Below are 27,679 nucleotides of genomic sequence, written 5' to 3' on the forward strand. Positions count from 1 at the left end.
TGCCGTTAGGTGCCGGGCGGCCAGCGGGTGTCCGTCCGCCGCTAGGGAGAAAGAGGGGTAGCCTGGGGTGGGTCTCCCTGCCATGTCCCAGCTGCTCTGGGCCATTGGCCAGCGACGGGCGGCGGCGGGTAGAGCCCGCCTTCCCTCCCATGCCATGGTGGTGGGAAAGAGGCTGCAGAAAGGCCGCCGCCTGGCCGGCAGGGCCAAACGCTCTGTGAGCAGCCGGGGCAGGGTGGAGGCCTAAAAGCAGCCTTCATGGCTGCGATCATTCTGCGAGGCGACCTGGGGCGGGGAGGGAGGGGGGTGACCTGGGCTGGTCTCCCTGCCCCGTCCCCCCCGCTGCCTTGGCGCGTTTGGCTCCGGCCTGGAGAAGCGGGCGTTTCTGCAGCCTCTTTCCTGCCAAGCAGAGCTGGGGAACTCCTCGAAGCTCTGCCATGGAGGGAAGTTAGCCTGAGCTGCAGAAGCCGCCCGCCCGCTGTCAGAAGAGGGCCAAACGCCTCCAGAGCAGCCGGGCAGGGCGGGCGTAAAGGCAGCCTCTTTGGCTGGATAATGCGGGGGGCGGGGTCCACTGTTTGGTAGGGGAGGGGGGTGGCCTGGGCCGGTCTCCTGGAATAGATGAAGACACGCATTATAAACCATGCAAATGGCAGCGTGCACTCAAGCCCGCGAACAAGGGAAGAAACGAGTAGCGCATGTAAATGGCAGCGTGCACCGGTGCCCGTGAATAAAGTGGGGAAGAAACGAAGGCGATGCCCGCAATAAAGCCCGTGAATAAAGGAAGAAACGGAAAGTAACGATGCAAGCGATGCAAATGGCGAAGCGCAGCACTTTCGAGAACCCGTGGAGCAGGCCCGGCTCACCCGCAGAAGAAAATGGGAAAGAAATGGGGGGAAGAAACCAGCTGCGCGACGCAGCACGACGCCTTCGGCTTAGCCTGATTGGACCAAGAGTCCACGCCACTCCGGAAAGTGGCGGGAAGTCCGCAACCCCGAGTGACCATCCAGGCTTCCCACAACCCGCTTCCGCGGGGGGGGTTCTTCTTTTTGAAAACTCAGTCTGGCGAGGGGCAGAAATGCTGGCAGCGCTAAAGGGCCGAGAGCGGGCTGCGCTGTGGCGGCTGCTGGGCGTAGTCGCTTCAAGCAGTGGGAGCTGACCTCCGTACTTCAGTGGATAAACGCTGCATAAGGTGAGTGGGGAAGGGCCCCTAACCCTCTGGGCCCTTCCCTCTAATTTTATAGAATATCAACGTGCGAGGCGACCGAATCCTAAAACGCTGGAGTTTTGACAAGAGTCGGTCCCCCCACTTCCAGAGGCTCCGTCCGTTCAATTTCTGAAAGGCTCGCACCTGGGTGCTTACCGCCAGGAATGTTTACATTTCCACTCCACTGCTTGGCCGCCAATCGTCGGCGGTCAGGGGAGGCGGGTCAGGGCGGAGCCCCACTGATTAGGTCCGCGTGCGTACGGGCCGATGGGCAGGACAGGTCTGATCTCCCATTGGTCTGTTAGTTTGGGGTCAAACAGCTTTCGTTTCAACGGGAAGGGAAAAAAACGTACAGACGTCACAATGCAATACATTTTGTAACTATTTAAACCATTTAATCGCAGCTAATTTGCCCAGCTTTTGCTATGCCGGCGGCCGGCAGTGGTGTCGATCCACGTTAGGAGAAAGAGAGGTGGTTTGGCGCGAAATTTCTTTGGCAGTTACCGTTGTTTTGGGGATGTTATTTGTTACTGGCGGTTGGCGGCTTCTGCAGCCCGCCTTCCCTCCCATGCCATGTGGTGGGAAAGAGGCTGCAGAAACGCCTGGCCGAAAGAGGGCCAAACGCTTCGCCCAACGAGCAGCCGGGGCAGGCAGGAAACCTACAAAGCAGCCTTCATGGTTGCGATCATTCAGCTGGGCGACCTGGGGCGGGGAGGGAGGGGTGACGGCGCTGAACCTGGTCTCAAAAGTTTTACCCGGTTAAATTTACGCTATTGGCCCGCTGAAAAGCAAAGGCGGTTTCTGCAGCCTCTTTCCTGCCATGGCAGAGCTGGGGAACTCTCGAAGCTCTGCCATGGAGGGAAGGCATGAGCTGCAGAAGCCGCCCGCCCGCTGTCGAAGCACAGGCCAAGCGCCCTCAGAGCAGCCGGGCAGGGCTGGGCGAGGCAGCTCTTGGCTGGATAATGCGGTAACGGGGGTCCACTGTTTGGTGCAGGGAGGGGGGCGGCCTGGCGCTGGTCCTCCTGAATAGATGAAGACACGCATGATAAACTATGCAAATGGCCGCGTGCACTCAAGCCCGTGAACAAAGGAAGAAACGAGTAACGATGTAAAATGGTACGCGTGCACCGGTTCGCGTGAATAAAGCGAAGAACGAAGTTATGATGCCCGTGAATAAAGCCCGTGAATAAAGGGAAGAAACGAGTAATCACGCAAATGATGCAAATGGCGAAGCGCAGCCCTGTTCGAGAACCCGTGAGCAGGCCCGGCTCACCCAGAAAGAAAATGGGAAAGAAATGGGAAGAACCTGATAGCGCGACTGCAGCACGCATACCCGCCTTCGCCATTTTGATTGGACCAAGTATCCACGCCACTCCGAGTGGCGGGAAGTCCGAACCCGGAGTGACTATCCAGGGTTTCTACACAACCCCGCTCTGCGTGGGGTTCTTTAAAAGAAAAAAACTCCAGTTCGAAGAGGGGCAGAATGTTACGCCAAAGGGCTTCAGAGAGTTGACCGCGCCAGAGGCGGCCAGCGTGAGTACGTCGCTTCAAGTAGTTAGGGGAGCGCCGCGGGACCCCGCGGTACTTCAGTGGATAAACGCGCGGTATAAGGTGAGTGGGGAAGGGCCCAGAGAGTGGACGATTGAAGGGGGTTATGTGGATCCTCAAAAAAACGCTGTTCCGGTTTGAAAGCCACAGTAGAGCAGAACAACAGTGTAGGGCCAGCTTACGGCCTATTTCTGAAACTGTTTTCCCTGTCAAACACACACTCCGCCCCACCCCATATGGTAGGAGCCACCAGGGCTATTACCCCATCTAAGAAACATCGCCCAGACCAGGGTTCTCCAACTTATGGCCCTCCAGATGTTCGTGGTCTACAATTCCCATCAACATCTGCCAGTATGGCCAATTGGCAGAGCTGATGGGAATCGTAGTCCATGAACATCTGACGGGCCGTAGGTTGGAGACCGCTGGCCCAGACACTGGTGTCCATTGAGAAAGTATCAGCAGGTTGACAGTAAGCAACCAAGTATTCAAAAGTCATTGCAGTATGTTCTGCTTTGCAGTTCATTTCTGCTTCTGAACGTCTGATTATTGATGAACGTGACGAGCTGGCTGAGGAGGATGAAGGTGGTGAAGAAGAGGAGGAGGAGGAAGAAGAGAAGGAAAAGGAAGATGAAGATGAATTTTACACCAACGAAGGAATGATTTCTCTGCCTACCCTACTCAGAGTGTTTCAGCATGAAACAGTGGAAGCAGAGGACGACCATCGGTTTAGTGATTGTCTGACAGAAGAGGACAATTATGAGGTAGGTTGACCCATCAGCAGTTCCACTGCTTTTTAAAGTTAAGCATGTATCCCAGTCTTGTTTTGTTTGTGCCTTACGCCAGCCAACTGGATTTCTAGGATTAGGGTTAGCAATTTAATTTTTTTCAGAAAGAGTGAAACCGGCAACTCCTCAGCTGGGTGCAGCTTGCAAAACCTCTTTATTGATTCACCATGAACCCCACGATTGTACTTGCTGAGAGGCAGCATAGTGTTGTGGGCAAGGGGTTGGACTAGGATGTGGGAAACCCAGGTTCGAATCTCCACTCTCCCAAGGAGAGCCCCCTGGGTGGCCTTGGGCCAATCACGCACTTCTAGCCTAACCTACCTTACAGGTTTGTTGTGACGATAAAAAGGGAAGGAGATTAATGTAAGGTCCCTACAGGGGAGAAATGTGTGATATAAATAAAGTAAATAAATCGTGAGGTAAAGAACGTTGCTCTGAAACCATTCAAGAAACCGCACCATCCTTAGCCCTTCGGGCTAATAATAATAATAATAATAATAATAATAATAATAATAATAAGAAGAAGAAGAAGAAGAAGAAGAAGAAGAAGAAGCCTCATTTTAATTTGATGATATCCCTCTATCGATATTTTTTTCTCTCTCATGCAATCCTCTATCGTTGCCCAGAACGTGGACTCCGAGACTGTGAAGCTGTTACTGACTGGTGATTTTCCTCGTGGTGTCTGTGGTTCACGTCCACTAATCTTTCTCCCGCTCTCTAACAGATCTTATTAATCCCTTCTTAAAGAAAGCTTTCAAGAGCATTTCAGTTCCAAACTATGCCTTCTGCATTCTTACAGAGACGATTTAATAACGTCTCCCTAGGTTTTCAGTTTGTCTATGTTGCCCCGTCGGGTTGAGAATCTCATTCGTTATGTTTTATACTGCCCATTATATGCTTCTATTGGTCTTAAACTGAACCAAAACTTGACATATTTTTCTGGCTCTGAGGGGGATTGGCAGTTCTCTTGATTAGTGGGGCGGGCCTGAGTGGCAAGGTGGGAAAAATGGCCCTGGTGCTGCTGCCGTGGAGTTTTCCTCAGCAGTGGAAGCCACCGGAGCAACACGGGGCATTCAAAAAGAACCTCCGTTTTGGCGGAAGCCATGGAGCAAAGCCAATGCTCCGAGGCAGCACCAGGGCAACAGTGTGGCAGACACGCTGCAGCACCAGGAGCCGTGCAAAACTCTCGGTCGCACTGAGTTTTCCCCCGTGCTAACAGCGGTGCAATTTCTCAGTGAAAATGACCATAGAGCATGAACCATATATGAAGGGGGTGGGTTGTGTAGCAAAGCAAAGTCACAGCCCATACAGTGGTCGGTCATGCGTAAAAAAGGCATGTTCGCTCTTTCTTCTAATCAAGCAAGCAATTTGTGTTCCCTTTTAAAGCACTTCTTTAAAGTATACAAGGATCTCAGCCCTGAGGATTTGGAGCCCATCACTGTGGCCCAGCTCCTGAAGCATCCCTTCATTCAAGACCTGGTGAACAACTACCAGGATTACAAACTTCCTGTAAGTACCTTTTTATCTGCAGGTGGACACCTACTTGAAGCCTTTTTAAAGCTCTTCAAATATAAAATGCAAATAGGGAAAATGTAGCCTTTCCCATGTACAGAGACCAGACTCGTACGTATAGTTAAATGTAATGTTTTGCTAGAAGTTTTTTCCTCACTGTTCAGCTGCTTGTATGTTGTGTGGATGGAGGGTCACAGTCCAAGTAGGCGTGGTTTTTGACCCCCCCAGTTTTGGAGAGCTTGAGTGGCCAATAGGATTGCCAATCTCGTCTAGGTGGTCCCTGGAGATCTCCTGCTATGACAGTTGATCTCCACATGACAGAAATCAGTTCCCTGGAGAAAATGACAGCAGTGGCATAGTGGTTAAGAGCCGGTGCATTCTAATCTGGAGGAACCAGGTTTGATTCCCCGCTCTGCCGCCTGAGCTGTGGAGGCTTATCTGGGGAACTCAGATTAGCCTGTGCACTCCCACGCATGCCAGCTGGGTGACCTTGGGCTAGTCACAGCTTTTCGGAGCTCTCTCAGCCCCACCCACCTCACAGGGTGTTTGTGCCCCTTTGAGTCTCCAACGGGAGAGAAAGGGGGGATATAAATCCAAACTCTTCTTCTCTTCTTCTTTAGAGGTTTGCCTCTGTGCCGCTATATCTTCCGAAACCCTGTCTCCCCCCCTCCCCACCCCAAGCTCCATCTCCAAAATCTCCAGATATTTACCAACCCAGAGTTGGCAACCCTTGCAGCCAAATACTTACGATAGTCAAATTAGGGGCAGGGCTGCCACTGTTCTTGAAAAATCAATGTACGCCGTTAAAACGTTCTTATGTCCAGGTTCCAGGGTGGAAGGTTCTTTCCAAACCACATCAAACAATACACCATCTTCGAGTGCGGTGGAGTCTCCTCCTTTGGAAGTTTTTAAACAGAGGCTGGATGAGCATATATCGGGAGTGCTTTGATTGTGTATTCCTGCATGGCAGGGGGTTGGACTTGATGGCCCTTGTGGTCTCTTCCAACTCTATGGCTCTACGATTCTAATGCAGTTGTGTTTTTTAAAACTTTTTGCGAAAAATAAAAGCAAACCTCACAGAGCTGTTTTTTTTAATTCAAAAATCACTGGCAAGATGAATGGAGTGCAGCTAAGGTATGGTTTATAAGCTAAAATCATTGCCATTAGTGAAACTGGGGGACACAGCATGTTGCTGAATAAGGTTGCCTCCTTTGGGTCACGTCTTGACTGTTAGGCAAGCCATGCACCATTCATGGTCCACCAAGTACCTACCAGCCATGTGTTTATGGCCAGCTGGCCTGCCTGATACTTGACTGGCAAATAAAGAGGTCTGTTCAACGTTGTGTTGGCTACCTGACATGGTGGGCTATGTTTGGCTTTTGGGTCATAAGCTATAGGCTTACTTTTTAGTATACAGGTGAAGAGTCTAGACCAGGGGTCTGCAACCTGCAGCTCTCCAGATGTTCATGGACTACAAATCCCATCAGCCCCATGCTGGCAGGGGCTGATGGGAATTGTAGTCCATGAACATCTGGAGAGCCGCAGGTTGCAGACCCCTGGTCTAGGGGCTATATGTAATGGGAACCAGTATGGTTACGGTGTCAGATGCTGAGGCCAGCGGCATAGTGAAGGGGAATGCAGGGGGCTAGAGACCCATGTGCCACATGGGAGGGTCATGTGGGGGCCACATTGCCAGGTGACTCCTCTTCCTGGCAGCTGTACTTCATCCCCAAACTCTCCATAAAGTCCAGGGCAGGGGCGCAGTTGAATGCTGCCGGCAGGGCATGCCCATTTGATACTGGCCTCCGCTTGCCCGGGTCCAGCTTTAAACAGCAGGCTTTGAGCCCAGCTCAGCCCAGCATCAAACTGAGCAGCTGGGCTGACTGGCTCCAGCTTTATACTATTGGCTCCAGAGCACAGCATCAAACAGGTCTGCTCCTACCCTGAACTCCTCAGGGAGTTGGGGGGGCGGGCTCTGTTGCGAGGGAGAGGACAACGCTCAGGGGGAGCCATTAAGCTTTCCCTGGACACTGTTTTACACAGCTGCACCCCTGCCTGAGACCCAGGTTGAAGTCCCTACTCAGACCCGAAGCTCTCCTTCATCCAGCCTCTCTCAGCCTCACCTGCCTCACTCTTTGATTGTGGGAACTACTCATAGAATTAATTTTCTATGCTGCTGTTTATAATGACTGGTTCTGGTCTGTATGGAGTTTTTTTTCTTTGCAAGTCACCCCACTGTTGTTGTTTTGGTTAGATGGGCTCGATAGAAGCATTTCAAATAAATCATTTAATAAGGAAATGTGTTCATTACTCCAGGTGTGCCAGGGCAGAGGGACAATCAAATGCTTTCTTCTGCCCATACTCACAATGCTTTGGCCTGCCTCGTTCCTGTAGTTTAAGGGTCCCCAAAATGGTGCCTCTGGGGACCATGACAACGCAGCAGCTTTGCTGGTGCCTGCCAAGTGTTTTTGGAAAGTAGGTGGGGCCAAATGAGGATTTTGCCCCTGAAGGCTTCTGATTGGCCATTGGAAAGTTGATTGGCCATTGGACCCTGCCATCATAAGGGCTGCGCCTCACCCCAATGGGCAGGGCTGGTAATTTTGGAGTGCACATTTGCCTTCTCCCCTCTTTAGCATTAGATAGAAGACTCTTCCCAAACACCATAGTCTTCCGTGTTCCTTTACTAATTGCTAGGCATGTGATAAGAATGGGTCCTGAAGTAATTATTATCCAAGGTGCACATGAAATCCAAATTCGTGGAGGCAGATTTCAGGAGGTAAGGCCAACCACACTAGTTCAGTCCCCAGAGTCAGAGCCATGAGAATACTACAGAAGTAAAATAGGTTAGTGTACAAGTAAACGTATTGCTGTTTGGACAAGCTGTGTAATAACACCACAGCAAATAGTTTGCAGTATGGCTGCTGCCTCTCTTATCCTGTTCTTGTGATCAGATTGTTTAAATTTGACATCAAATTCAGACAATAATTATTGCAATAATTATCTTAGACAATTTAGGTTTGTGTTGTAAGTCTGTCTTTCGTTATTATCCACAAATAGATTGGGGGCTGGGGGGAGACTCCAAACTTGTTGAGCAGACATGGTATTTCTGAACACACAGTTCAAACGCATCTGGTATCTTAACGGCTAAAATTTGAATTTCAGTAATTTAGAGCCCCATCCAGACGAGTGGAAATGCATCTTCCCATGGGAGCTGTGCATGGCCCGCACTGGCAGATTTATGTGGTACCTACCCTGGCAGAGATATGATCATGGAAGCATGTAGCTGCCACAACCTTGACACTCAGATGCGGTACTAGACACTGCCACCACGGCCATAGTGGAGGCTGATGTTAGCCAGCTCCCCCTCAGCCTTTCACCATGTTACTCCGACGGACGGGGCCTCTGACTTATGTCACCAAAAATGGGACTGCCCATAGTTAAGGATCTTCCTGACCAGGGCAACTCCATGGTGGCAAGTAACTGATTGTGTTTTTTTCCATAAATGGATATTTTATTTCTTATTTCCTAGATGACTGTAGCGGTGGAGTGTATTTCATGTCATCTTGCTCTGAAGACATTGAGGGGTTATAATGCTTCACATGCTAAAGCTTTGTTACAAACACCACAGTTTCCTTTGATAATAGTAATTTTGATATGTTATAGGAGTTTGCGTGCAAAGTGTACTCTGGTTTAAAAGACCTACAATGGACAGCTGTTTACACCTGGCCCAAAAAAGCCCCCCTAAACCTGGTAACAATCGTGGTTACAGCAATTCTATATGCTGCCTTTTGTGACGGATGCTTGTTCCAAGATCCCCTCTGTGGGAAAGGCATGTTTCCATACAGTTCAACAGATCGATAAAGGCACTGTCATTGCATATCTGATGCATGGGATCCAAATGTCTCAAGGAAGTTCTGGGGTTGTCTGGAATGTGACATTTCCCCCAGCATTTGAAGGGCATATCTACATAGCAAAATTATTTCAGTCTTACACCACTTTAACTTCAGACGCCAGCCTGAAGTAGAATGGCCTGCAGTAGAATGGCTAGATTACAGTCCAGTCATATCTTAGTGACCAACAACACTTTCAGGGTATTAGGTTTTGAAAGTCAACGCTCTCTGGCGAAGGGAGTTGTGACTCTCAAAAGCTTATATCACATTTGCCATTATAGTTACCCCCAAGAAATTTGGGGTAGTGTTAGAAATTTCCAGCCCTTCTCACAGAAATAAAGTTCTCAGAATTTTCTGATGCAAGGAAATGACAATTTAACAAACTTAAGACTCAGTGAGACACTTGAGTGCTACCAACCCACATTGGGCCCCATCTCTCCCCATGAATGTGTGGTTAAAAACATACACAGTGTGATATAATTGTAGTCATATTCCTTTTACTGCACATGCACAAAAGATGGAGCGAACAGTGAGTGACAGCTGATGAAATACAGCAAGGGGGCGGGAAGATGCTAATATAAATGCTAATGGAAATGCTAATAACATCCCAGATTTTTATTAGCCACACATTACCATTAAGACACCGGGTAGATTTAGGTCAGATATTCTTCCCTGAATTTCCCCATTTGACTTATACTTGACCTTGATGGCATTTGTGATAACCATGCAAGCAAGCCTTGAACTTGGTTCAAGGGCAGCCCACAATCTAGACTGTAAATATTCATTCATCCTTCTTCTTTTAAAAAAAAAAGATTTTGCCTCCTTTTTGGCCCATTCTTGAGACTTACCTGTTTCGTAAATTCTTTTCTGAATCACTTCACTACTTTCTCTCCTATCTCCCCGTGTTAATGCTTAAATTCTTCCCCCATCTTGTCTGATTATTGTAGTTTGTCAGCCATCAGTGTGGAAGTTCTGTGATTTCAATACTCTTCATTCACATTAGGAAATTAAGCTGGTAAAGTCATTTTCGTTGGTTTCAGTGGGAAACAAATTTCAGGCATAGGTTGCCTAGACAGCTGTGAAGCTGCTTGTGCGCAGTAGGCACAGGGAGAGGGTATATCGGCCTGTCAGTGAGATTTTCCCACCTTTTCTGGGGTTCTGAAGCTGGGCAGCAGGGACTTAGGGAGTCTGTGATCTTACAGAAATGGGTGTGCAAGTGAGAGAAGATAACCTACCCTTTAGATCCCTCCATGCCATTTTGTTCACCCTTTTCTCCCAACGCAGCTGGTATCATAGCTTCGCTAAGAGAAAATAGGTTTCAAACAGTAGAATCCAATAACATAAGGTGGAGCCTAAGCAGAGCTGTCTCTCCTTACTTGTGAGTTCTGCTTGTGGGTGTTTTTTAATAGCAGCAATCAACAGAATACACAATACAAAACACAAGATCCTAATAAAGTGCAACTGTGAACTACACAGTTGTACTTCATTGTGAAAGTACTTATTGTTGTTTGCTGTGTTGTTGTGTTGTTTGCTGGCTTTGCCGAGCCTGTACGCACTTTACTGATTCATGTAAATATTGTCCTTGTTCACAGTTGTACTTTATTACACAGCCAAGGTCTTGTGTTTTGTGTCCTGTTGGTTGCTGTTTTGTGTACACTTGACCCCATTCATTTGGATGTATTGTTTTTTATATTGCCAAAAAAAACACCCCTACCACTTTACCCCACTTTTGCTTTAAACTGGATCAGTAGACGAGCTAATCTGGAACGCTTTCAAATTCAGTAAAGGCATCTAAGAGATCTCATACCCTGAATCAATGGTTCTTGTTACAAGACTCTGGTACAGTTGTGAATTATCAGTTTCAGGGAGAGTTGTTCTCCATTGCTGATTGTCTCATATTACTTCCAGGAACTCCAGGGTTCTCTGGAAGAGAGTGTGAAAAACTTCTATAAGTTTGGTCATGATGTTTATGGGTGAGGTGAGTCACCCAAACATCGGAATTCATTTTTAATGACCAGTTGCTTGAAACTGTGTTTTTCTCTGAAATTAATTTATCTCAGTTCTGAGTCACCCCACAGATTTAAACAGCTTATTTTTTTTATTCTTGAAAACTAGGGTTTGCTTTTCAGTTATATCTGAAGTAGAACTTCCTGTGGAGGGACTGATTAATAGAAACGGGTATCCGTAGGCAGTTGGGTTACTAGGAAACACCCATGCTGAACTGTTAATAAGAAATCCATGGTATTCGTTTGTTCCAAAACCAGGATAAAGCACTTCTGTATTTACCTACTCCCATTTGCCCCAGTGCAGTCCCAGTGTTTAAGCTTTATCCTATGACCATGAGAACTGGTTTTCCAATGTTCCCAGTCATGGGGTTGGAGCCAGTGTGCATACAGCACTGAACACGTGTGGGGGCAAATACATGTCAACAAGGGGTGGTCACACACAACTGTTGGTTGTGTGTGTGGAACCTCAGCTGATGGGTTCAGCAGGGGCAAAACTTGGAAGGAGTTTCTCAACAAACCAATTTTTTTAAACAAAATTGTTTTCTTTTCCTTAAGATACAACACTCATCAAACATTAACATTTAACATAACAATTCAAGGTCTTGTTTAAGTTTCATTTCAAGTCCTTCTAATTACAGTCCAATAATGCCAAGTCCATTTCTTCCTTCAAGTGGGCGGCTCATGAAGACTCCAGAGGCTTGGTGTACTGGATTTGACATGATGAAGGTCCCCAAAAGAACTCTCACCAATTACACACACAAAGCCCTTAAACAAGGTGTTAAGATCTTATAATAATCTATCAAGATCTCAGCCTGATAGCCTTGCTTCCTCCAACTTCATGAGTTCTGCAGCCTTCTGCTGCTTTCAGTCCCCACCACTTTCTGGGTCATCCAGTGGACTCAGTCACATTCCCCCTACACACATTGCTTTATCCCTAGAACAGGGGTAGGGGAACCTATGTTCGAGAGTCGCATGCTCTTCTGCTCTTGCACTCGCTCCACGAGCCGAGCTGCCAACTCCTCATCCTTGCCTCGCCTCTGCAGGCCAGCAGGGAGGCCTGCACTAACTGCTCTGTGGCCGGGCTGGGCCATGCTGCGGAGCCCTCCCCTCTCACCCGCCCCGTTTGAGCGGGGCGGGCACTTTCCTGGCGGCTGGCAAGGCCGAGCTGCTGGCCCCATCCTTGCCCGCCCTGTGGCAAGTATGTGGACGATCCATGTGCTTCTGTGAATGAGCGGAGTAAAAAGAGATAAAACCCAATATATACAGTAAGCTATCTTTTATTTTTTAGCTGTCAAAAATTATTTTATGGGTTCCAAGTGTTTTTTTTTTTTCCCATGGAAACAGGTCCAGCCGGTTTCTTGAGTGTTAAAGGTTCCCTACCCCTGCCCTAGAATGATATGGGTCCAGAGTTACTCAATACACCCTTTCCTCAGAACCTTTCATGTCACACACACAAATACATCCAAGTTACCTGGACCTCCATGTATTCATTCACACTCATCAAACGTTCTCTCTTTCATTCATACAGATGTCTCACAAAAGCCTTACCACAGACCCTTTTCTGTCATGTTCTGCCCCCTTTTCATTCTCTTTTCTATTTCCTTGCATCTTCGTTTTCACAACACATTCACACCTTTTAAAGAAAAAGGAGATATGATGGGAAATCCACATTCAAATGTAGAACAGAAGATTTGGGAGCTAGTATGCAGGAGTAGGGAGTGAAAGCCTTCCTTCTCTCTCACTTGTTTTCTCCTCTGGCTCAGTTCCAGTATTGAAAGAAAAAAATGGCTCACTGAGGTGAAGTGGCGGTAGGAGGAGGATTGGTTTGGCTCCATTTTCCGCCATTCAACAAGAGCTATTCTCCATCCTATTATATTCAATGAATGGGTAGGACAGGCATGCTAATCCAAGACGATGGTAGATTGCCCCCCCCCCCTCCGCCTAGACTGGTTCTTCCTTTCTCTTTCAAAAGGTTATTGCATACCTGCTTCTCCATAACTTCAGCCATGTCTCCGTTCACATGTGAAGATACTGACTAAGACCCCTTCCGCACATGCAGAATAATGATTTTCAAACCACTTTCACAACTGTTTGCAAGTGGATTTTGCTATTCCACACAGCTTCAAAGAGCATTGAAAGCAGTTTGAAAGTGCATTATTCTGCATGTGCGAAATGAGCCTTTCACTGTTTGTTGTTTCCAGACTAACCCTATTGTTTTATCTCTGGCCCTCATGTCGCCTTTTCTCTATCCTGTCTCCAAATCCATGTCTGGCTTCCCCATATCTTTTCATGAACTCAGGACAATATCCTCCCTTTCCCAGCAAGGAGGCAGGGCAACCTCTCCCAATACATTTCTCCCCCGCCCCCTTCTCCACCAATGCATTACACTCAGCTAGTAATAATCTACTGGTGGTCCCTGGCCCAAGAAACATCCATGCCTCAGCCAGAGCTATCTGTGCTTTGACCCCCAGCCTGGTGAATCTCTCTGTCAAGTGACACCAAGGCCCTGCAGAACCTCGCTCAGTTCTGCCAGGCTTGTAAGACTGAGATGTTCTGCCAGGCTTATGGTTGAAGCAGTGATGGCTACTCACTGGCTACTCTTTCTCCCATCCCCTCAGTTGTTTCTTGGTATTTTTGGTTTCTGCCTTCCTGTCCCTTTCTCCACCCCTCATGTCATCTCTCACAGCACTAATTAGAAGTTACCTCATCACGTCAGGAAATGTTCTAGCACCACTATGGGCTCATCAGCCAAGACAGCCATCCCCCACCCGCCCAGTCTGTCCAAATCACATTTCTGTCATATTTTGGCCTTCGTAACAAATGAGTTCAACATCCCAAGCATTCGCCCAACATTCCATAGTTAAACCATAGAGTTTATGATGAATGGTAGAGTAATGCTAGTGATACTATGACATCACTGCCCGGTCACACCTCCCTACCAAAATGAGTTTCCCTCGGACCAGCTACCCTAGAGCCAAGCCAGGCATCCTCTCTACTTTTTTGCTTTCTAAGGTCCAAAATATTATCTTTTATGATCTGTGTTCTCCCAATCTCTGGAAACCCCTGTTGCATTTCATTTCTCTTTCTGGTTGCCACGGCCACAGGATACATTCGCACAGGCCGGGGTTTTTTTTGTTTTGTTTTGCTTTACTGTTTGGTTTTTTTACAGAACATTTTCAGCAGCGATGAAACGGTACCATGGGGCAATCTCCAACGAGGGCGAGAGTTGTTGAAATGGAATACTTATATTACGTGTGTTAGAGCATTAAAGTAATACGATTTGCCCCCAAAATACAACTCTTAAAATATACATCAAGAAAGGTAGAGTGATCGGTTGGCTGTCACACAACTGACAATCTTTGTTTTGTTTCATTTTTCCACTATGGAAGTTATATCTGTGCCCTTCTAGATAGAATTTTAAGTTATACAACTAGATAAGATAGAATGTTAAGTTATGAAGCCGTATAAGATAGAATTTTAAGTTGTAAGCCTAGGTAGCATAGAATTTTAAGTCATAAATCTGTAGTTCAAAGTGATAAATGTTTAAGTTTTAAACCTGGATATGATGGAATTTTAAATCTAGAAACAATAGAATCCGAAACTGATAAGAGTTTTAAGTCATAGATCTATGTCTGTTAGTATCTAGATAAGAAAAGTTATTAATTAGTTATTAATCACTTTAATCTCACATGATGTCTGGACTGATTAGAATTATATTTTTGGAACATTACCTCAAATGTTTTTTTTTGGGGGGGGGGGCTGTATACATTTCTAGTGGTTGTGTGGATAATCTGCTCCTGTCTACAGCAGTGGTAACTAAATGATTATACCTTTCTGAGATAGCAATTCTAAACAGGTCTACTCAGAATCTCACTCTAGTCTATTCAGTAGAGTTTATTCTCAGGAAAGGGTTCTTAGGATTGAAGTATAACTGTTTCAACATTGTGTTTCCGTAGGATTTTAAAATGCTTCTGCAGAGAGTCGACCAAACTCAGCCAATGAACGGAGAAGCCATCAGCTTATAAAGAAGTTAAAAGTATCAGGGGTAGGGGAAAAACACTGGAATTTTCTTTTGCTACAGCAGAAGAATTTTTCTAAGTACTTGCTCTGTTATACAACTACATCCTTCTACTACCCATGGTTATGTTTTGTATTAACCCCTTCATTTTAAATAAAAGTTTATTTAATTTAAACAGATTGGTTATTTTCAGCCAAGTAGTTCAGTTGGTTCTTCACAAATAGGACCGAAAACACTAAAAACCACTTGACCTGTTGGGTGGATGGGATTCAGCCAGGTTTTTTGTTGTGTCTTCCCCCATTCTTCTCCTGCTCACTTCAGCTCTTGTCCTGTATAGCTTAAGTCCTTGCAGGTCCCATGATGATCAACATAACCATTTTGTGTAGTCACTATTTTTCACCAAGAGAAACAGTTCTTGGATCCAAATCATTACCTACTTGCAAACCAGGGGCAGAGCGAGGGGGAACTGCGCCCGGGGCACGCGAGCACCCTGCGCCCCTAACACAGCACCGCCTGCCCCAACCCTGCCCCAGGAACGCCCCCAGAACACCATGCCGTGCACCCGGAGCATTGCGCTCCTCCATCCCATTAGCGCTACGCCACTGTTGCAAACCCATGCATGTTCACTTGGTAGAGAGCCACATCTAATGAATCTCCTTTATGATACATGTATCGGTTGGCAGACACATGTTGTGTTTGCACAACACATCCTTTCAGAAAACCATAGGTGTACACACAAAATATTGAGTATGTGAAGCAATATGAAGGGTTCATGCTAAGCATGCTAATTTGGAAATAAATCCTACTGAATTCAATAGCATTCATGTCCTTCTAAGTGGACATGATTGCAAACAAGCTATAATCTGTGAAGGAACTTTATTTATTTATTCGATAGTTTAATGGAAACTGTCAAAATTGTTGCAAATTGAGCATCAATAATTGTGATCTGGATTGTGTCTACTAATTTCTCATAGCTCTCCATATGCAACCTGACAGATTTTTATTTCAGCTTTCCCTTTACTTTATAAGTCATTTCCTTTTTCAGTATCATGCTCTGAGACACAATGACAACTATGTACTACTCCTATGTACAAGGACTCCTAGCAACAGCACACTGGACTGGACAAATCGTGCAAACGATTGATGGATAAGTAATTTTATTAAGACCCAAGAGAAGTTGCAGAACTTTTGCCCCACCATGCCTAGAAGTGAAGAAAAGGGGGGATCGTACTTCAGGTGAGCCACAACTCATGGGTGGTGAGCTGTGTTCTGACTCAGTTACATGAGTCCAGTATCAATCAGTGCATGGCGCCATTTTCAGTGCATTTCAGTCCCACGTTGAAAAACAAGTTGAACACTCCTGGGTTGCAGATTTGTTGCACTCTAATCCTACCACAGTGAGGGTCTGCTTTTTATTCACTTCAAGCCAACCAATCCAGCACACTAAACAAAGAACTACGGCATAAACAACTGTAACCATATAGCTACTCGACAGACAGTGCTGAAACCTCAACATCCTTGTTGTTTATTACAAACAAGATTTTCATCTGCACACTGAATCTTCTAGCTCTTTTCTCGCCAAACTACAACCAAAATGAGTCAAAATTTCACTTCAAACTGAAATATTATAGTCTATGCCAAAAATAGGCGGAATAAGATGACCGCAATACTGGGGCCCATTGGTATACATCATGAAGGACAGGACAGCAAACATGTTGGTGAGCTGTCTTGCTGAATCACTCATATTTTCAACAATTTTCAAGTCCGAATGGATATTCTCTTTATAAATATTGCTGTTTGAACATACAAAGCTGGCTTATACTGCCACAGACCACTGGTCCAGTGTTTTCTAGTCCGACTCATAGCAGATCCTCGGAGTCACAAAAGTCTTATCCGGTATGTACTCCCTGAGATCTATTATTATTATTATTATTATTATTATTATTATTATTATTATTATTATTATTATTATTATTATTATTATTATTATTATTATTATTATTATTATTATTATTTATTAAATTTAATAGACCACCCTATCCCTGAAGGTCTCAGGGCGGTTTACAATGAAACCAACAACAAACAATACAACATAATGTAACAATAAAAATCAAAGGCACGTTAAAATCCATTAAAACAGTAGCAGCATCATAACTCGCAAAAACCCATGTTTTAAAAGTGGCGTTCGAACCTCAAACTCTCTACTCCATACCCCCTTGGGAGGGAGCCGGCAGATCGCAGCAAATGGTATGTCTGGATGGTACACAGAGCATCAAGAGGGGGCAGGATTCATTGTGTGTGGGGGGAGGGCGGTTGCATACCTTTGAGCTTCCATTACATTCCAGATGGGGAGCCATCTTAGTCTGTCACAGGAAAATGAAAAGCACCTGAGCAGCATCTTTTAGATAACATGCAGCATGTGAACTTTATGTTTCCATAAGAAAGGTGCCTATAAGTGAACTATTTTTTTTTAAATAAGCTTTGCTGGATGGTAGAACATTAGATGCACCAACTGTGTCCTCAGCTGGCAGACATATACAACAGAGGTTGCTGTTTATTTGAACAGTGGGATCAAAAGGCAATGGAAATTACGAGGTTTGGCCTGTGGTATTTCTATGCAAAGTAAAAATGGATAAAAGGTAAACAGTGTGGCCATTCAAACAGTGGTGATAACACAATGCTTCCAGACTTGCTAAGCGAATGAGTGCAACATTTCAGTGTGAAAGGAAACCATTAGCATAGCTCAGCCTCAGTGTGGTTGCTGAGCAGTCTGTAGAATTAGGTTGTTAATCAGTTTGTGTGAATTATAGCCACAGCTCATAAAAACATATTAAGAGCATGTTTAAATCCAAGAATGGAAAAGCCATAACTCAAGCTCAAATGTCTTTCAAAAGGCAGACTTCTAGCCTCCTTGTACCAGAACTCAGCTTCTTCAGAAAGGAACGTGTTCACAGAACATGAGCTGACGAATCTTGCAAAATGATATCTACCATCTTGAATAACAAATTAGATGCCCTACTTTGTACCTCACAACATGTGCACACTTCCTAAGTGAGAACCCTTGTCCTTAATTTACCAGATGGTTTTTCTTGACTTTGTCTTATTCTAGCTTCTTCATACTTCTGCCCTGCTTATGAAATGACTGGATAAACGCAAAAGCGGGACAGGTACAGGTTGTTGGACTAATTTGATGTGCCCTATGTGACAGATATAAGGTGACCTATTTCAGATCAGAAAGGGCAAGAAGAAGAGTCAGTTTTCATACCCCACTTTTCTCAAAGCAGCTTACAAGTGCTTCCCCTCCACACCCACCCACACACACACAACAGGCATCTTGTGATGCAGGTATCGAGCTGAGAGAGGTCTGAGAGAACTGTGACTAGCCCCCGGTCACCTACCAGGCTTCATGAGGAAGATGGGGGAAGCAAACTTGGTTCACTCATGTGGAGGAACAGGGAATCAAACCCGTTCCCCAGATCTACCACTCTTTACCACTACACCACGCTGACAAGATACCATTTTCCACACCCTGAATTCAGCTGTGAATGCAAGACCTTCACCATATTCAGCAATTGCCCTCACTATCTCTGGTCGTCTCCCTTATCTACACCACGGTAATGATTCATCTTTGCTGAAGGGGAGAAAAACTAGCTTGCTGTTCAGACATTGTGGGGGAGTCAGGCCCCCCGTAGGCCAATGTTATCTGCAATTTTCCTCAATTCCCACTTTCCCCCTTGATTCAAGGTTCGAGGGTTGCAAATTTTCCATCTCGTTGCTAATCCTTCTGATTTGTTTGTTTCTTTATGGTTGTGGATTGCCTTAAAAGAAAACATGTGTATGCAATTGAAGCAAAAAGAGGCCATCCCATGTTTCATGACATTTAGCTCTATCCAGTGGTGGGATCCAAAAATTTTAGTAACAGGTTCCCTCACCAGCCCCGCCCCCCTCAGCAAAGGGGGCAGAGGCATACCTAGGCAAAGCTGAGCCCTGGGCAAAACCTGAGTTGGATGCCCCCCCCCATGGGAAGCCACCCTACCACGACCCCCCAAAAATTTTTTTTGCACCAGGTCATTTCTAAATCATCATCACATTATAGAAAATGCCCCAACTCACAAATCTGAACACAGCAATGGTGAAACACACAGGTTCTTTGATAGAGACTGGTGAGATAAAAGGTACGAAAGGCCGAGAATCAATGAATTACAGTACCTGAAAGGGATTAACCCAGTTCAGGGAGTTACATGATTAGTCGCAATTGCTATATGGAACCTTCACATTCAAAGGCAGTATGCCTCTCGGGGAGGCGAGGGCGTGGAGATGGAAAAGCAGACCCAATTAGTAACCCCCTCTCAGCACACACAAATAATTAGTAACCCACTCTCGGGAACTGGTGAGAACCTGCTGGATCCCACCTCTGGCGCTATCCCTAAATCTCCAGTCATTTGCAAACCTCAGTTTGGCAACTCTGCCCCACATTGCCCACCAGTGGCCAGGGGGTACCTGGCAACCCTATGTGTGATGCTCAGCAGATAACATGCTTGTAGATTTGGTGGGCCAACATTACTTGCACTGTGTAGTGCTTGCAGTACTGGACCTGAATCCTAGAGACCCTGGATTGAATCTCCAATCTGCCCTAGAAAGTTGTTGGGTAACCCTGGCTCAGTCATTCTTAGTCTCTGGGTTATTGTGATGATGATAAAAAGGGTAAGGGGATATTGGTTTTCTAAGGTTTTTTTGGGTTCACATTAGGGCAAGAAGCTAGAAATAAGTAAAAAAACTAATAATGACATGGGTTACACGTGATCTTTTTTATATGCAATTTATGTAGCAGTTGCATGTATGACATACACAGTTAATGATTGTATTTATGACGCTGATCCATTGACACACAGTTAATGTTGAAATGTGTGTCCTTTGTACAGGCAAAATTCAGTGTCAAAAAGCAGAAAATTGGACAAAAATTGAAAAAATTAGGATCTAGTCACAAAATAGAGCAGTGAAATTGAAAAGATGGATGAGAAACATAAAATTGCTCTTGTTTCAGAAAGATTTCAGCTTCTCTGCCTCATGAAAAGGTCATTTTTGCCTGTGGTGACATCAGACCTGGGGGGGGGGGGAGCAAGTTGTTAGAGATATTAGCACTCTTGGCTGCTTGCCAGAGTCAAGGACTGATTCTTAGATAAGTAAAATCACATTAAAAATGCCTGACTCTTTTATATAAAATATACCATTAATATAAAGTCTACTGTTCTCTTCCCAGCATGGGCCCCTAAGCAAAAAGAGAACAAAGAAGAGTAGATTTTCTCAAAGTGACTTACAATCACATCCCCTTCCTCTCCCCACAACAGGCACCTTGTGAGGTAGGTGGGGCTGAGAGAGTTCTGAGAGAACTGTGACTGACCCAAGGTCACCCAGTTGGCTGCATGTGGAGGAGCAGAGAAACAAACCCAGTTCACCAGATTAGAGTCTGCCGCTCATGTGGAGGAGTGGGGAATCAAACCTGGTTCTCCAGATTGGAGCCCCCCCGCTCTCAACCACTACACAAAGCAAGCACTTTCCATTGTAATCTTGAACAGGACACATGTTCAATTGCATGTTTGGGGGGTGGGGTGGAGAGTGAGTGAGTGTTATGTGACATTTTAACCTGTGGTTTATATATTTGTTTACAAGGGCCTAATGAAAAAACCACTGGCGTGTCTTGTCAGCCTGAGCAACTACATGTGGGTTTCGTGTTTCTGCAATCATTTCTGTACACAAGCGAGGGAAAACAATGATTTTTAAAGATATTTCAGATAGCTTGGAATCTGTAGTCAAACACTTATTTGAGTTTGAATCAACACTTGAAAGTCACCCATCTTGATTATACTAGCATCAGGTCATGTGTTCCTCTCCGTCCTTCAGGCTTCCTCCTTCCGGTCATCTCCATTTCTTTAGAGTCCCGTCACTTGCCCACTGATAACTCACTCTTCCCATTTCCCATCATCCTTCAGATCCAGTGGCTCACTGGAGATTTTTCTTGTTCTCAATCTCAGGGACCAGTTAGGAGACTTGAGAGACTCGTGATCAGATCTCCAGAGTGTTGACATTTTTCTTTACCAGCAACTGTGCATGATTGGCCCCAGGGGTGGGGTTGCTGACCTCCAGAGGGTAACTAGAAATCTCCAGAATACAGAGATCAGTTCCTCTGGATAAAAGGGCTACTTTGTGAGGTGGACTCTGTGGCATTGTACCCTGCTGAGCTTCTTCCCTTCCTCAAACTTCTCTCTTCCCAGGTTGTGTTCCCCAGAGGCATAGCTCCAAGGTGGGGGGGGGGATGTGACGCACTGGGCATGCGTCCCGGCGGGGGCGTGGCGGGGGTGGAGGACGCACCAGTGGACCGGGCAATTTTTCCCCTTGCTCCATCCCTGATGTTCCCAACCCGGAGATGGCAACCACAGCAAAAAAGGGAACATTAACCTTTCCCGCTCCATCTGAAGGAAAAAAATTAACCTTTCCCCCTTCCATTGTTGCTTTTTTAGTTAAACTGAGCTAACGCAGTCACAGATTTCAGCATCTTGTTCAATTAATATTTTCTCCTCAGTCCGTGCCTTTGCCTGTCCTGATGCCCATTTGCTTGCTAACTTCTTCCTTCTTCACAGTTCTCTAACCCTCCTCTGCCACTTCTTTTTTGAGCTTCCTCCACAGTCTACTTATTCTAGGAGAACCCTGAGAATTACTTCAGGCTCAGTGAACAACCATTCGTTCTTTCTACCATTTTTTTTCTTCCTTGGTTTTGGTGTGGGAGTGAATCATCAGGAACCTTCAAGGTGGTGTGAACGCTTCTTGCCAGACCACTTCTGTGAAGTTCTAAAACCACCAGGCAATACCCAAGATGACTGGGATGATCTCAGCAAAGCAGAACAATATGTCGGTCAGTGTTGTTTGTTTTTGAAAGTCCACATCCTCCTTTGCAGCATTATGCTGTGTAGCAACTTGTAAATTGAATTCACTGTCTATTGTGCCGCCATGGTCTGAAAGGAATCCAGAGTCCAGATTTGAAGTTCTCTCAGCCTTCGCTCTTGAGGGTCAGTTCCATGCAGAATGTAATTCAAGGCTCCCTGATTTGAAAGCCTTCAATCAAACCCAAGTTTGACACGAGGGAGCGAGTCAAATTGGAAGCCACTGATTTTGCATTCTTTGCCTGTGTTATCCTTGTAGGCAGTGGTGGGATCCAAAAATTTTAGTAACAGGTTCCCATGGTGGTGGGATTCAAACAGTGGCATAGCGCCAATGGGGCTGGGCGGGGCATGATGGGGGCGTGACCGGGCATTACGGGGGTGGGGCATTAATAATTTCTCTGTTACTGTAAACAACTCTTATTGTAAAAAAAAAGTTCCTAATTTCTAGCTGGTATCTTTCTGTCCATAATTTAAACTCATTATAGCAAGTCCTATCGTCTACTGCCAACAGAAACAACTACTTCTCCTCTAATTGACTGCCTGTCAAATACTTAATACTTTCAAATACTTAATTTTGTTTCTAGAAATCAAAAGAAGGATACTTTCCTTAAACAAGGAACTTTACCATATTTCTAAAACATGTTTTTAAAACAGCCCAACAGGGAGAATTATCCCGTTTTCTACCTTCGCTAACAAGCCACATAGGAAACAACAGGACTTTATGATTTTTGGACCTAATGGAATTTCTAACGGAAAAGCAGACCCAATTAGTAACCCCCTCTTGGCACACACAAATAATTAGTAACCCACTCTCGGGAACTGGTGAGAACCTGCTGGATCCCACCTCTGCTTGTAGGATTCAAAGTGGCTTGCAGAAACTCCCCAATTTTTCATTTAAACAAAATAAACAAACATATCCTGAGTGGGTCCAAATTCACCGGCTCTTCTTTTTGCCATTTTATCACTACATTTTATCACTTTTATCACTGGCATTTTATTGCTACATTCCCATGTGTGGGAAATAGGGCCCAGGGGGACCAATTTGGTGTTGTGACTGAGAAGGCCTTTTCTCGGGTTGCCATCTATCTAGTCTTATATGGCAGGGGCACCCAAAGCAGGGCCTTTGAAAATTATTTTAATGGTTAGCTAGGGAGTAGGCAGTTGTTAAGGTATGCAGGACCCAAACTCTACAGACATTAAATGATTAATATCAGCACCTTGTCATGCCAATATAGCACTGTTAATTCAGCTAAGACTGCAGAGGAGGTAGTGCGGGAGTAACACTTATGATACCTCATAAGTTATAAGCAGGAATTGCAGTCCACCACTGAGGAAATCTTTGTGAAAACGCGGCTTATAAACCGTGGACTGCGTTTTGGTTGGAGCCAGAAAAACAACCTTGTGGCTGAAGCCATGAAAACAACAAACTCTGACAACCGGTAATAACTTCGACAACCTGATTGTCCGCGAAACGCATTGGGAGTTTTACCGCTGCTTTTAAACGTTACCTAACCGCACCTACCCGCTGTATTCCTCGACGCAAATGCATGTTCCCGGGGATGGGGCTGTATGAAAAATCGAACAAAATAAACAAAATAAATAAATAAATGTAATGACAGGATCATTCATTAACTCAGCATGAGGTGAGACAATATACCCGTTGCAATTTTTGTGCAGACGAAAAGATCGGAAGCCAGCCCGTACACCGCTTGTACTCCTTATAGGAATTATAATTCTCTAAAAGCCCATATCCCTACGACTGCAATGGCATCTCCTTCTGGTATACACATACGCCAACGTTGTTCAGGCTTAAGGCTTTAAGTGTAATGTTTTGATAGAGGTAACAATAACGTTCGCTACTGGTGGTATTAGATAACTCCGCCCACCTCATTAAAATTGCACTGTAATTCTTTATCTCCTTGCATACCGCCCTGCCGCCAGGGTGGGCATAGTGTTCCATTTTTTTATTCTAGTATACACATTGCCCACATTTTACATTTTGTAACATGTACCATAGTGGCAGAGTTGGGATCCAGCAGGTTCTCACAGGTTCCCGAGAGTAGGTTACTAATTATTTGTGTGTGCCGAGAGGGGGTTACTAATTGGTGATTTTGCCATGTGATTTTTGCCTCAGTTACTGTTAGGATCTCAGTTGTTCTTGTTTCCCTTACAGCCTAACCTGGCTCCTTGTGACGGATTCTTTTGGCGAGGCGTCCGGCCAAAACCTGCACCAACCTTGTGAGAATGCTTATCTCGCTTTTGCATAAGTAGAATTCCGTTCTCCATGAAGCGGGAACGGGCAGGGGATGGGTTAGTTAGCATTATAACCTGTTGTTTGAGCGGGGTTGCTCCATTCCTGCCATGTCGTGTGTGTGTGCTTTCCAGGATGTCTGAATAAACGGACTTATAATCAAAAGCCTTTTTATTTCTGCTCTTTGGAATTCCTTACAAGTTACGCCCCTCCCTTCCTCAGCGGCAGGTGGAAGGCCACGGGAGGAACTTTCTTGGAAGCAGTCTAGCAGGAGGTGCACCGGCGTGCATGGCAGCCTGCACCTGCGTGCATTCATTTCCCGCCCAAGGACCGGCGCAGCGGCTGCGTCCTTGCCACAGCCCTGCCCAGGAATGCCCCGCCCCTGGAATGCCTGGCCACGCCCCCGTCGTGCCCCGCCCATCCCCACTGGCGCTACGCCACAGTTTGAATCCCACCACCATGGGAACCTGTTACTAAATTTTTTGGATCCCACCACTGCATAGTGGCAATTGCTTACTAAAGAAAGACTGCAGGCGACTCACTAGCTGAAATTGGTGGAAGGCACCTCTGCCCACTGCCACCACCTCTTTATCCAACAAGATGGTGGGGTCGAGCAACCCCTCTCCCAAGTCTTCAAATCTGCTTTTTTTAGGAGGAGGGCAACACTCCAAATCCCAGGTTATTCTTTCCAGCCAGCCATAGCTCCTCCATCTCTTCTGGATTAAGCTTCGGTTAGTGGGCATTCACTCATCCTAAAACTGTCTCCAGGCATCTGTTCAATCACTTGGAAGTGAAAGATAGAGCCAAGTGTCATCTGCGTACTGGTGACAATCCAGCCCAAATTTCTGGATGACTTCCCATAAATGTTGAAAAGCATTGGGGACAAATTATAACCTTGCAGGATCCCACTGGCCAAGATGCTGAACAGCAGTTCCACTAGTAGTATCTTCTGAAACTGACCTTTCCTCAAACGGCAACCTGAGATCAAAACCACCACAAAATGGTGTGTCCTAGACCCAACTCTGAGAAGCAGGCCAGAAGGATACCAAGACTGATGGTATTGGGGTGCTGTGTGGTTTCCGGGGCCGTTTGGCCGTGTTCTAGCAGCATTCTCTCCTGACGTTTCGCCTGCATCTTCAGAGGATGCCAGCCACAGATGCAGGCGAAACATCAGGAGAGAATGCTGCTAGAACACGGCCATACAGCCCGGAAACCACACAGCACCCCAGTGATTCCGGCCGTGAAAGCCTTCAACAGTATGCTGATGGTATTGAATGCTACTGAAATATCCAGGAAAATCAACAGGGTCACACTCCATATGTTTATCTGCTGGTGCTTGTTATGGACCAGTGACCAAGGCTGATTCAGTTCCCAAGCATGAAGCCAGACTGGGCAGTTTATTCCACAGTCTTGTAGAGCCACCTCCCTGCCATTCCCAAATTCAGCTCTTTAAAGGAATAGAGAGATTTGTGTTGAATGCAGGGAGCATGTGTGATTGTTATCTGCATTCGTTTATTTCCCTTCTGTTGGATACTTTCCTCTGTGGAAAGAGGCATTTGTGTGAAGGGAAATTCCACTTCTATTTTTACCAGCACGTCACTTCCAAGTTTACCTAGTGGCAGCAAAAGGAAGTCTTTGGTGTGAGATCCTCTAAACTTCACCAGCAAAGAAGTAAGGTTGCCAGATGTCTGGTACATCTTTAAACACACATCTATGCCTAATTCACACTAAATGCAAAAAGATTTACTTCCAAGTGACCACACTCAAGATTGGACTGCAAACGTACTTGAAGATCTCCAAATGTACCGGAAGATATCTCGGCCTTGGCTTCTTCCATCAATTTCTCCTATCCCACCCCCGGGGCAGAGCGAGGAGGAACTGTGTCAGGGGCATGTGCGCCCCCTGCACCCCTGCTGCAGTGCTGCCCACCCCGCCCGCACCCCGGAACATCCCTGCCACGCCTCCACCACACCCCTGCACCGGGGCGTGTCCAGGGCATCATGCCCCCAGTCCCGTGGACACTACGCCACTGCCCACCCCGCTCCTTCTAAAGCAAACTCCACAGGGACATGGCTTTGAATTAGAACATCAGGAATTGATGGCTCATGCAAAAAAGTTCTGCTCTCCCCTCTCCCTTGGCATTCTGTCATATGGAGGATGGTGTGGAGTTGTTTTCTGCTGCCCAGAAAGTTGGACGAGAACCAAGAGGTTAAAATTAAATCAAATGAGTTTTCGATTAAACAGGAAGAATTTCCTGACAATTACAGCAGTTCCTCAGTGGAACTGGTTTCCTTGGGAGATAGTGGGCTCTCGTTTGCAGATTTATAAGCAAAGACTGGATACCCATCTGACAGCAATGTTGATTCTGTGAGCCTAGGTAGATGATGAGAGGGATGGCAGGAAGGGTTGTGTCAGTGCTTGGCTCTCAAGGACGTTTTTTATATACCCAAAGCGGCAGAGGTGACAATGGGACAAATAGATCCAAATCTTGGTTCACCTGTTGGTTGTGGCAAGTTCTCTTGGTGAGCAGGTTCACTGTGAAGTTCTCAGAGTACCTAGGAGCAGCAGTGGCGTAGGAGGTTAAGAGCTCGTGTATTTAATCTGGAGGAACCGGGTTTGATTCCCAGCTCTGCCGCCTGAGCTGTGGAGGCTTATCTGGGGGATTCAGATTAGCCTGTACACTCCCACACACGCCAGCTGGGTGACCTTGGGCTAGTCACAGCTTCTCGGAGCTCTCTCAGCCCCACCTACCTCACATGGTGTTTGTTGTGAGGGGGGAAGGGCAAGGAGATTGTAAGCCCCTTTGAGTCTCCTGCAGGAGAGAAAGGGGGAATATAAATCTTCTTCTTCTTCTTCTTCTTCTTCTTCTTCTTCTTCTTCTTCTTCTTCTTCTTCTTCTTCTTCTTCTTCTTCTTCTTCTTCTTCTTCTTCTTCTATTTGCTTCTGGTCATTTTGTTCTCCAGGTGACTAGTCCTCCCACAACTCCATGTACCTTATTTTGGAGAACTTAAGGATAGCAGGAGCTGAGAAGAATCAAGCCAAGGATTCGATGCCCACTCTTGAAGGAGTTCATGGTTACACTGCAAAAAAATAAGCCCCAAAACATCTTTTGTGTGGTTCCTTTTTAACTCCTCATCACTACTTGAAGCCTGTTCCTCAAGAGCTCTTAACAGTTCTGGTAGGGTGAACAAAAAAACCCACACAAGTGCTCCTTTTTTTGCGATTACACCTTGAATGCCTCCTTATGCAGTTATTGGATTTTTCCTGCGACTCTGACCTGTGACCCTCAGCCTGTCCCGCCCACCCCCATCTCTACCTCCCAAAATGACTCTTCTGCCGTTGGAATAATCCTGAGGTGCAAAACAGGGAGAGATGCTTGCAGATACATGTGTCAGTCTGGGTAATCTTTTCATCTTTGTAACATTACCTCTCTCCGCGAGTACATTCTCCCCGGGCTTCCTGTTTGCTTTTGTGCCCACTTACAATTGTTTTGACAACTCACGGCTGCTTGCGGTTGCCTTATCAAAGGG

At 46.0% G+C, this 27,679-nt stretch overlaps 1 protein-coding gene across 3 annotated transcripts in view; it reads left to right on the forward strand.

The window, feature by feature from the left end:
* The window catches only part of SPEF2 (sperm flagellar 2), a 134,738-nt gene extending 119,603 nt beyond the window's left edge, over positions 1-15,135 (forward strand). For 2 of the 3 annotated variants that reach the window (XM_048504145.1, XM_048504147.1), the window contains exons 35-38: positions 3,268-3,510; positions 4,921-5,043; positions 14,112-14,263; positions 14,899-15,135. In XM_048504145.1, the coding sequence (XP_048360102.1) occupies positions 3,268-3,510; positions 4,921-5,043; positions 14,112-14,216 (471 nt within the window). In that variant the 3' untranslated portion in view covers positions 14,217-14,263; positions 14,899-15,135. The remainder of the gene's footprint in view (positions 1-3,267; positions 3,511-4,920; positions 5,044-14,111; positions 14,264-14,898) is intronic. The other variant, XM_048504146.1, reaches the window with a different exon arrangement.
* Positions 15,136-27,679: the final 12,544 nt, after the last annotated feature.

Source organism: Sphaerodactylus townsendi, linkage group LG07 (assembly GCF_021028975.2).
Source record: "Sphaerodactylus townsendi isolate TG3544 linkage group LG07, MPM_Stown_v2.3, whole genome shotgun sequence".
Classification (NCBI taxonomy): domain Eukaryota; kingdom Metazoa; phylum Chordata; class Lepidosauria; order Squamata; family Sphaerodactylidae; genus Sphaerodactylus; species Sphaerodactylus townsendi.